This window comes from Neophocaena asiaeorientalis, unplaced genomic scaffold (genome assembly GCF_003031525.2).
Source record: "Neophocaena asiaeorientalis asiaeorientalis breed wild unplaced genomic scaffold, Neophocaena_asiaeorientalis_V1.1 scaffold191, whole genome shotgun sequence".
NCBI lineage: Eukaryota > Metazoa > Chordata > Mammalia > Artiodactyla > Phocoenidae > Neophocaena > Neophocaena asiaeorientalis.
In genome coordinates this window covers 20,639-30,837 of record NW_020175105.1, presented here as the reverse complement: position 1 = coordinate 30,837, position 10,199 = coordinate 20,639, and the positions used below count along the sequence as shown (strand labels likewise).

Here is a 10,199-nt window from a genome sequence, read left to right as displayed (position 1 = left end):
GAATTCTTGGTTGGCATGTTTTGTTTTTTTTTCCTTTCAGCATGTTAAATATGTCATCCCACCAACTTCTGGCTTCCATAGTTTCTGATAATATTCAGAGATCTGATAATATTCTTATTAAGGATTCCTTGTACTTGACAAGTAGTATTTATCTTGCTCTTTTCAAGATTCTCTATCTTTGGACTTGAGGACACAGTGGGGAAGGGGAAGCTGGGATGAAGTGAGAGAGTAGCAATGACATATATACACTACCAAGGGTGGGAGGGAGGCTCAAGAGGGAGGGGATATGGGGATATATGTATACATATAGCTGATTTACTTTGTTGTACAGTAGAAACTAACACAACATTATAAAGCAATTATGCTCCAATGAAGATGTAAAAAAATTATTTTAATTCTCTGTCTTTGACTTTTGACTGACTGATTATAGTGTGTCTTAGTATAAGTCTCCTTAAGTTTATCCTAGTTAGAGTTTGTTGAGCTTCTTGGATGTGTAGATTTATGCTTTTCATCAAATTGGGAAGTTTTCAGCTATTATTTATTCAGATATCTTTTGCTCTGTCTTCTTCTGGGACTCCCATAGTGTACATTGTTAAGTTTGAGGCTGTTTTGCAGGTCTCTCAAGCCCTGTGTACTTTCTTTATTCTTCTTTCTCCTCCTCATCATCATACTTGAAAATTTCAATTGTTCTGTCTCTGAGTTCATTGATTCTTTATTTTATTCTTTTTGTTGCAGTGGTAAATGGGAGAGTTTTCTTAATTTCATTTTCAGATTTTTCATCATTAGTGTATAGGAATGCCAGAGATTTCTGTGCATTAATTTTATATTCTGCTACTTTACCAAATTCATTGATTAGCTCTAGTAGTTTTCTGGTAGCATCTTTAGGATTCTCTATGTATAGTATCATGTCATCTGCAAACAGTGACAGCTTTACTTCTTCGTTTCCAATTTGGATTCCTTTTATTTCCTTTTCTTCTCTGATTGCTGTGGCTAAAACTTCCGAAACTATGTTGAATAAGATTGGTGAGAGTGGGTAACCTTGTCTTGTTCCTGAGCTTACAGGAAATGGTTTCACCATTTTTCACCATTGAGGATGATGTTGACTGTGGGTTTTTCATATATGGCCTTTAATATGTTGAGGAAAGTTCCCTCTATACCTAGTTTCTGCAGGGTTTTTATCATAAATGGGTGTTGAATTTTGTTGAAAGCTTTCTCTGCATCTATTGAGATGATCATATGGTTTTTCTCCTTCGATTTGTTAATATGGTGTATCACATTGATTGATTTGCATTTATTGAAGAATCCTTGCATTCCTGGAATAAACCCCACTTGGTCATGGTGTATGATCCTTTTAATGTGCTGTTGGATTCTGTTTGCTAGTATTTTGCTGAGGATTTTTGCATCTATGTTCACCAGTGATATTGGCCTGTAATTTTCTTTCTTTGTGACATCTTTGTCTGTTTTTCATATCAGGGTGGTTGTGGCCTCATATTTTGTATCCACTAACATAGATCTATAATTATTTTTATGCATTTGTCTTTTTAATCATGCAGGAAATATAAAGAGTTACGAAGCCAAAATACAATAATACTGGCTTTTATATTTACTTATTAAAACTTATAGTTGCCTTTACTGGAGATATTGATTTTCTCCAGATGACATTGACTCTCTAGTGCCCTTTCACTTCGGCCTGAAGGAGTCCCTTTAGCATTTACTGTAGGGCAGGTATTCTGGCAATAACTTCTTCAGTTTTTGTTTTCTGGGAATGTCTTAATTTCCTCTTCATTTTGAAGGATAATTTGGGTGGATATAGAATTCTTGGTTGGCATGTTTTGTTTTTTTTTCCTTTCAGCATGTTAAATATGTCATCCCACCAACTTCTGGCTTCCATAGTTTCTGATAATATTCAGAGATCTGATAATATTCTTATTAAGGATTCCTTGTACTTGACAAGTAGTATTTATCTTGCTCTTTTCAAGATTCTCTATCTTTGGACTTGAGGACACAGTGGGGAAGGGGAAGCTGGGATGAAGTGAGAGAGTAGCAATGACATATATACACTACCAAGGGTGGGAGGGAGGCTCAAGAGGGAGGGGATATGGGGATATATGTATACATATAGCTGATTTACTTTGTTGTACAGTAGAAACTAACACAACATTATAAAGCAATTATGCTCCAATGAAGATGTAAAAAAATTATTTTAATTCTCTGTCTTTGACTTTTGACTGACTGATTATAGTGTGTCTTAGTATAAGTCTCCTTAAGTTTATCCTAGTTAGAGTTTGTTGAGCTTCTTGGATGTGTAGATTTATGCTTTTCATCAAATTGGGAAGTTTTCAGCTATTATTTATTCAGATATCTTTTGCTCTGTCTTCTTCTGGGACTCCCATAGTGTACATTGTTAAGTTTGAGGCTGTTTTGCAGGTCTCTCAAGCCCTGTGTACTTTCTTTATTCTTTCTCCTCCTCATCATCATACTTGACAATTTCAATTGTTCTGTCTCTGAGTTCATTGATTCTCTCTTTTGCCTACTCACATCTGCTGTTGAGCCCTTTCAGTGAATTTTTTCTTTTCAGTTATTGTACTTTTCAGCTCCCGAATTTGTATTTGGTTCCTTTTATAATTTTTCTATTGATATTATCATTTTATTCATACTTCATTTCTTTGGTTTTCTTTAGTTCTTTGTCCATGGTTTCCTTTAGTTTTTGAGCATATTTAAGACAGATGGGTTATAAAGTTTTTGTCTAGTTAGTCCAATGTTTGGGCTTCCTCAGAGATGTCATGGCCAGTTTATGTCTTGAAATCTTTCAACAGACATTGCAGCCTCCCAGAAAACTGTTCTAGCCCAAGGGAGTGGGTAGAAACAAAGGTTGGCCTCTGCACCAGCTAATCAGGGGAACACTAGGCAGGTCAAAACTCAGAGTCACACTAGTTGAAGAACAATGTCTGTATTAGACCCCTGGCACAACATCTGCACCAGAAACATTGGCTGCCATCTGCACAGCCGCTGCCACCATTCTGGGGAGTGGGAGATGGTAGGGCAGGTGAGCAATAATGTCGCACTGTTCTCTTTCCAAAACTAATCTGCCCTTTTCTTCAGTCCTCTGGTTGCTGTAAGTTTGAGATTAGATTTCAGAATCCCAATAAAGTTGGTCCTGTTAGTCTTTGCAAGCTTATGATTGTTTCAATGAAGGAACAAGTTCTTGAGCCCCTTATGCTGCCATTTAAAATTATTGTCACCCAAGAATCTGATATAGCTTCCCTGCTTAGAGAAATCTCTATTAATATATGTTGTCCACAAAAATTCAATTAACAATCAGGTTAAGAAGGAAAAAGAGGAATTTTATTCAAGGCAAACTGAGGATTATATCTCAGGAGACAGACTCTCAGTAGTTCTGAGAACTGTTCCACCTGTTAGAAGTCGAAGGCACATATACATTTTTGAGACAAAAGCTCATACGTCAAAATGACATGCTGATATTTATATAAAGTTCACTCCCGTCTTTGAGGAACCCTGGATAATGTGTAATGCAGATGCACACTGCATATTAGGGAGGGAGGGAGGAGGCCCAAATGGACACAGAGAAAGAACTTAAATTTTTTTTTGTCCTGCCTGAAAATATAAATTTTGTTTCATCAATGTAAAATATCTTATAACTGTTTCCAGATAAACTATTTAATCAAAGTCAATCTTTTCCTTAACAGGATTTAGAAATCACATGAGGCTTAAAGAAAAAGAGTTTCCTCAGAAATCCAGACAATTTTATGCTGTAATTGCAGAATATGGTTCACAGCTTTACAATTACCAGGTGATGTTTTGTTAAATCATTTTGTTTGTCACTCATTTAAAATCTAATACACTAGATTTGTGATTCATTACCCTTTCTTTCTTCCCTGTTTCTCCCTTTTGCAATGGCAATGTCTACCCTATGCTGCTATGTTTGAAAGCAGTTAATGTGTTTGATTTCACAGCCTCATAGCTGGAGGGGAATTTGCTTCAGGATGAATTGTACCTGGGGTCTCATCCATATCTGACTTGGATGACATTTAGTTGAGGCTTTGGACTTTAGACTTTTAAGTTGATGCTGGAATGAACAAAGACTTTTGAGCTGTTGGGATAAAATGGATGTATTTTGTATGCAAGAAGGCCATTAATTTGGGGGGCCAGGGTTAGAATGTCACAGGCTGAATATTTATGTCCCCCCCCCAATTCATATGTTGAAACCTAACCCCAGGTATTAGGAGGTGGGGTCTTTGAGAAGTGATTAAGTCATGAGGGTGGAACCCCCATGATTGGGATTAGTGCCCGTTATAAAAAAGATAGCCCAGGGACTTCCCTGGCAGTCCAGTGGTTAAGATTCCACAGTCCCACTGCAGGGTGTGTGGGTTCGATCCCTGGTCGGGAAACTAAGATCCTGCATGGCACATGGTGTGGCCAAAAAATAAAAATAAAAAATAAAAAAAGATACCCCAGAGGGTTCCCTGCCCTCTCTCTGCCATGTGAGGACACAGTGAGGAGACACTGTCTATGAACAGGAAGTGGTTCTCACCAGATAACACATCTGCTGGTGCCTTGATCTTGAATTTCTGTCTCCACAACTGTGATAAATAAACTTGTTATTTATAAGCCAACCAGTCTCTGGTATTCTGGAGCAGCCTGAACAAACTAAACCAGCACCCCAAGGGAAGCTTCAGCACATGGAAAATGGCAACTAACACTTCAGTTAACCACTGCCTGGAGCTGTGGACAGAATGGTCTCCCATCTGTCCTGAAGCTAGTTAGAGCAAAAGGGACTGAGCCTGAGATCAGACACTGGTGTCCTCTCTCTGGTGCACCCCAGCACTCCAGATGTTACCTCGTCTATCCTGTGCTTTGGCCTCTGAAGATGAGAGAAAGGAGGAAGGACAGGAGCTTCTGTCAAGTCAACCACTGCTCCACAGAAAGAAGGGACAGACCAATGAACTCCATCCAGTCAGTGACCTTGGACCTGAGCTGGTGCCCTCTTCCCTGGAAGTTATAAGGTTTAAAATTAGATAACGTGTGGCAGTTTTGTTATAAAAAAAAAAAAAAGTACTGGCCACGTGAGGCATTTGTGAACACTTGCGTCCAATTTGTCACAGCTCGAAGTATTGGAGCCACATTCTAAGGCATAAAGCTTTGAGTCTCAGTCGACATTACCTGTAAAAACAAAACAGTGCTCACCGAGGCAGTGCACATACAAAAAGTGGACCAGTACAGAGAAGATCAGCACGGCCCCTGAGCAAGGATGACTAGCAGATTCATAAAGGCTTCCATATTTTTAAGAGTAAAATAGTTAACAATGACTAACAAGGCTGTGACCCTGCCCACAGCTGTTTCTCTGCCTTTTCTACTCAGCCCTGTCCTTTCTCAGGAGGCTGTTGATTCCACACCTGTCCAGTTGACTGCAGGTGCCAACTGGTCCTCCTTCAATGGGCATGTTTTGGGTCAGGCAGCAGGTGTTTCATCAGGAGCTCTGTTGGAGATGCTGTGCAGTCCTACTGAAGGCACTGGACATCTGTCCTAACCTTCCATGGGGCTCTGTACACCTGCCCGGAAGGAAGCTCCAGAAAGGTTCTTAGGAGCCCCAGCACCATTCTTATCACAGGACCCTCGTGGAAGGGATGGATCACCAGCCGTACCCAAAGCAGCCTCTGCTGCATCTTTGAGGTTTTCATTTTTCCCTGTGGATGCTGACCCATCTTTCACGTGTTATCTTCCTTTCCCAGTCCTTCTTTTCTCTTCACTTTCATAAACTCACTTTTTTTTGGTCTGATGGCTTTTTATTTTTTAATTTATTACTTTATTTATTCTTGGCTGTGTTGGGTCTTTGTTGCTGTGCACGGGCTTTCTCTAGTTGCGGCAAGTGGGGGTTACTCTTCGTTCCAGTGTGCAGGCTTCTCATTGTGTTGGCTTCTCTTGTTGTGGAGCACGAGCTCTAGAGCACAGGCTCAGTAGTTGTGGCACACGGGCTTAGTAGTTGTGGCTCATGGGCTCTAGTGTGTGGGCTTAGTAGTTGTGGCTCGTGGGCTCTAGAGTGCAGGCTCAGTAGCTGTGGCACACAGGCTTAGCTGCTCCGCGGCATGTGGGATCTTCCCGGACCAGGGCTGGAACCTGTGTCCCCTGCACTGGCAGGCAGATTCTTAACCACTGTGCCACCAGGGAAGCCCTGGTCTGATGGCTTTTTACACTATATTTGCTCCTATAGTGGCAGCCACCTAAAATCCTTTTGGAAATGAGGCAAATAAAAATGCTTTTAAAAATCCAGAAAATGTTAGCTTTCAAAGAACTCTCAAATATATTTATCAGCAAATTAATGAAGGCATATTTTCTGTATGTTCTTTTAAGGTTAGAACAGAATAAAAGTAACAGAAGTGCAACACGCTTCCTCTACCGACAGGAAACCTATTCAAACGGAAACTGAAAAACTAGAAATAAGAATTTCTCCCTACCAAAAATAAGCTCCCACATCCACATCCACATCAAAAGAAAAATGTTGAGGAAAGCCTATAAGAAATGAAATTGTCCACTAATGAGAACCTACCGTTTAGCACAGGGATCTCTACTCAGTGCTCTGTGGTGACCTAAATGGGAAGGAAATCCAAAAAAGAGGGGATATATGTATACATATACCTGATTCGGTTTGCTGCACAGCAGAAACTAACACCACATTGTAAAACAACGATACTCCTATAAAATATATATATATTTTTTTTGCGATACGCGGGCCTCTCACCGTTGTGGCCTCTCCCGTTGCGGAGCACAGGCTCCGGACGTGCAGGCTCAGCGGCCATGGCTCACGGGCCCAGCTGCTCCGCGGCATGTGGGATCCTCCCGGACCGGGGCACGAACCTGCCTCCCCTGCATCGGCAGGCGGACTCTCAACCACTGCGCCACCAGGGAAGCCCTCCAATAAAGTATTTTTAAAAATTTAATTGCTCAGCAGAAAAACAAAAGCGAGATAATTGCTTACTGTGTGGCGTGCTGTGTTCCACTCCACTCCATTGTCAAACACCAGTGTGGTGGGATCCTCCCGGACCGGGGCACGAACCTGCCTCCCCTGCATCGGCAGGCGGACTCTCAACCACTGCGCCACCAGGGAAGCCCTCCAATAAAATATTTTTAAAAATTAAATTGCTCAGCAGAAAAACAAAAGCGAGGTAATTGCTTACTGTGTGGCGTGCTGTGTTCCATTCCACTCCATTGTCAAACACCAGTGTGGATGAGACGTCCCTCCTGCCTTGCACCATTTTGGCAGAGCAAACTGATGTAAAACTAATTTCTACTTCTGTGGATCATTCTTTAAGGAAATATACACTGGGAGGTGCTTTCAATATTATTTATTATTTTTTTAAAAAAGGAAACAACCAAGATGAGAAAAACAGGTCGAAGGTTAAACATGTGGAATGGAGAATTATGAAGCCATTAAAATAATTCTAAAATACGTTTACTGATCTGGGAAGTGCAGTAGGACACAAAATTATTTTGTAACAATGTTTTGCATGAAATAAAAACTGTTACAAACACACCAAAATTTAAGTTTTTATTTCTTCAAAATTTTATATTGTTTCACAAATGGGGAGAAAATACTAGATAAGTAGTGCTTCCATTTTTTTCAGCATAAGGAAATACCCATTGGCTTGACATTTTCTTATTCTTTCTAATAACTTTCAAACTGTACAAGTAGCAGAGTCCATACTTGGAAAGTAAAATCTTGCACCCTGGAGCTGGTGAAAGGCAGCTGCCCCCCACCTCCACCCATGGCTGGATCCTCCAGCCCCCACCCCCAGCCTCGCACGCCCGAGGCTGGTCCACAGAGTCTCAGGGCTTGTCTGAGAATCTCCAGCTCCGTATCCCACTCAAAGTACAAGGTGTTCCCCATCCTAAGGAGGTGAGAGGGGGATTTAAGATCCACACTGTGAGATCACCCAGCTCAGGTCAGGGTGGCTGCACTCACCAAGGGAGGGATGGGCCGTGCCTACACAGAGCACGCCCCAAGCCCTGGGATGTCCGCAGGACAGCTTCCCTGAAAGCCTTTGCTTTTCACATGTGGGTAAGGGCAGTGCTTTAGACGAAGGGGCATCTCCTGAGCGCCCCTCACTTGGGGTTTCTCTCTTCTGCAACGTAAAGCACCTCTTTGTTTTGCTGGCCCTGAAGCCCAGCTCTGGGGGCCAGCAGGGAGCCCACAGCTTCCTCCTTTCACAGTGAGGGTCTCCATTCACAGGAAGGAAAGCCAGACTTTGGAAAACAACTTACGCGAAATTCTATTTTTAATTGAAGAAATAGACGTTCTGAAGGCCTTACTTAGTGATATACGGGATGGTCTGCACAGTTACAGCTGGACAGCAGATGGAGACTCCGCTGAAGGCTGGGACCACACTGAAGTTGTGGACGAGGTGATGTGGGCATTGGCAGGGAGGCGGGGCTCGTCCGACCTTCAGTTGTCACATCCACAGCTTATGTGAGTGGGGAATGGAGCGATAGCTGGGGTGTGGTCTGTGCCCTCTTGAAAATTCTTCCCCGGCAGTAGCTTACATTCACTAAAGCTTGCCCCTGGAAACACACTTTTTCATAATTGCTGTGTCACAGGGAAGATTTTGTATTTCAAGAAAACTGACTTCCCACCCAAATAAGTAACTGATTCTGTCTTATTTTGCAGTTAAAAACAAAAGAAGACAAACAAAAGCTCATTCAGAAATGACAGTCTCTGAAAGTCCATACACAAATACTCAAATAGTAAAATATTTTTATTCAGGGACCTAAAGCTCGTGTATTTGACCTACTTAGCCCCAGGTCGGGCAACATTATGATGAAGACCAATGAGATTGGTTTTGCCTCTTCTCCCCCCTTATTAGCACTAGCTTCTTTCCTTTCCTTAGGTTCTGCTTTTTGAAAGACACAGAAAGCTGACACTGACCACCACTGCCTCAAGGCCCCCACTGCCACGGCCCTGGGACAAAGTGCTTCCTCAGTTAGAACTCAGACTGTTATGTTCTCTCAGGACATTTGCTTTTCTAGACTCAGAACATCCTCAAGAACCCAATATTAATCCAAATGATGAATAATTTCTTACACAAGCAATCATGTACTCTATGTAAACTGCCTTGATCCCCAAATACCTACAGGGAGTTCCCTGGCGGTCCAGTGGTTAGGAATCTGCGCTTCCACTGCAGGGGGCACAGGTTCGACCCTGGGTTGGGGAACTAAGATCCCACAAGCTTCAAAAAAAAAAAATACATATATATATCTTTAACCAAATATTTACAGAACATTCAAGCCTTTATTACTAAGCAGAGACACTATAAGGGGCACCCAGCAGGTCACACGCATCCACATTTGACTGCCCCACCGTGACAGCGTGATGGAGTAGTTGTCAGGCCTTCAGAAGGGGCTTGAGTCCAGCCTTGCTCTGTGGCCTTGGTGAACGGCCGAACATCGCAGGTTGGATAACTCAGCTGCCTGAGAAACACCGAGCCCACTGACCTGGGAAGGTGATGTTAAGAATCTGTATGCGGTGCTGGGCTCCATCTGCAGCTTGGTCAATGTTCAGTGTTGTTATCATTTTGCAGATTAGGGAATTTGGGTCCAAATCAACAAAGTAAATTGTCAAAACTCAAGCAGTTGACAGAGATTGTTAACAGGAAACTCTTTTTAAAATTTGTACAGGAAATGTCAAACTTGGTAAATTATGTACTTAAAAAGTGGAGAGGAGATCAAGTCCAGATGGCCGATTACGCCCTTAAGTCTGCAGGTGAGTGAAGGAGTGACAAGGCCAGTATAAAAAGTCGAGGCTTCAAAAGCATCTATGTCCTCTGTGTTACTTTATCTGGTGTTTATCTATCTGGTAACTGGAGAGGGAGGAAAAACTAACAAACCTAGACAATGAAGAGGAGAATAGAAATGGTTGTGAGTGCAGATGTGTGGGTAAAAGCACCACAGAGAAAGTGCGCCTGCCACAGGGAGGCTGGGGATGCATCACAAACGTTACAACATTCTATCCTCTATATACTAAAACGACTACTAATGACTAATCTAAATGCATTATTAGTGATTAAGTGATAGTGTCTCAAGACTGTATAGAATGTTCTTAGTATCCTCCAAAAATATATTCTTAAGTGCTTAGACTGTGAATCGTTAATCTTAATATTGCCTAGAAGCCCCTGCCTGTGGCAGTGTGT

The 10,199-nt window shown here is 41.9% G+C and overlaps 1 protein-coding gene and 1 non-coding gene across 2 annotated transcripts in view; both read left to right on the top strand.

Annotated features, from left to right (window-relative positions):
* The window catches only part of SUN3 (Sad1 and UNC84 domain containing 3), a 42,753-nt gene that overhangs the window by 16,022 nt on the left and 16,532 nt on the right, over positions 1–10,199 (top strand). The window contains exons 4-6 of the mRNA XM_024764362.1: positions 7,812–7,912; positions 8,246–8,417; positions 9,688–9,772. Coding sequence (XP_024620130.1) covers positions 7,812–7,912; positions 8,246–8,417; positions 9,688–9,772 — 358 coding nt within the window. The remainder of the gene's footprint in view (positions 1–7,811; positions 7,913–8,245; positions 8,418–9,687; positions 9,773–10,199) is intronic.
* On the top strand, positions 5,198–5,304 carry LOC112412721 (U6 spliceosomal RNA). The gene has a single exon (XR_003005853.1). It is a non-coding gene; the product is annotated as a U6 spliceosomal RNA (small nuclear RNA).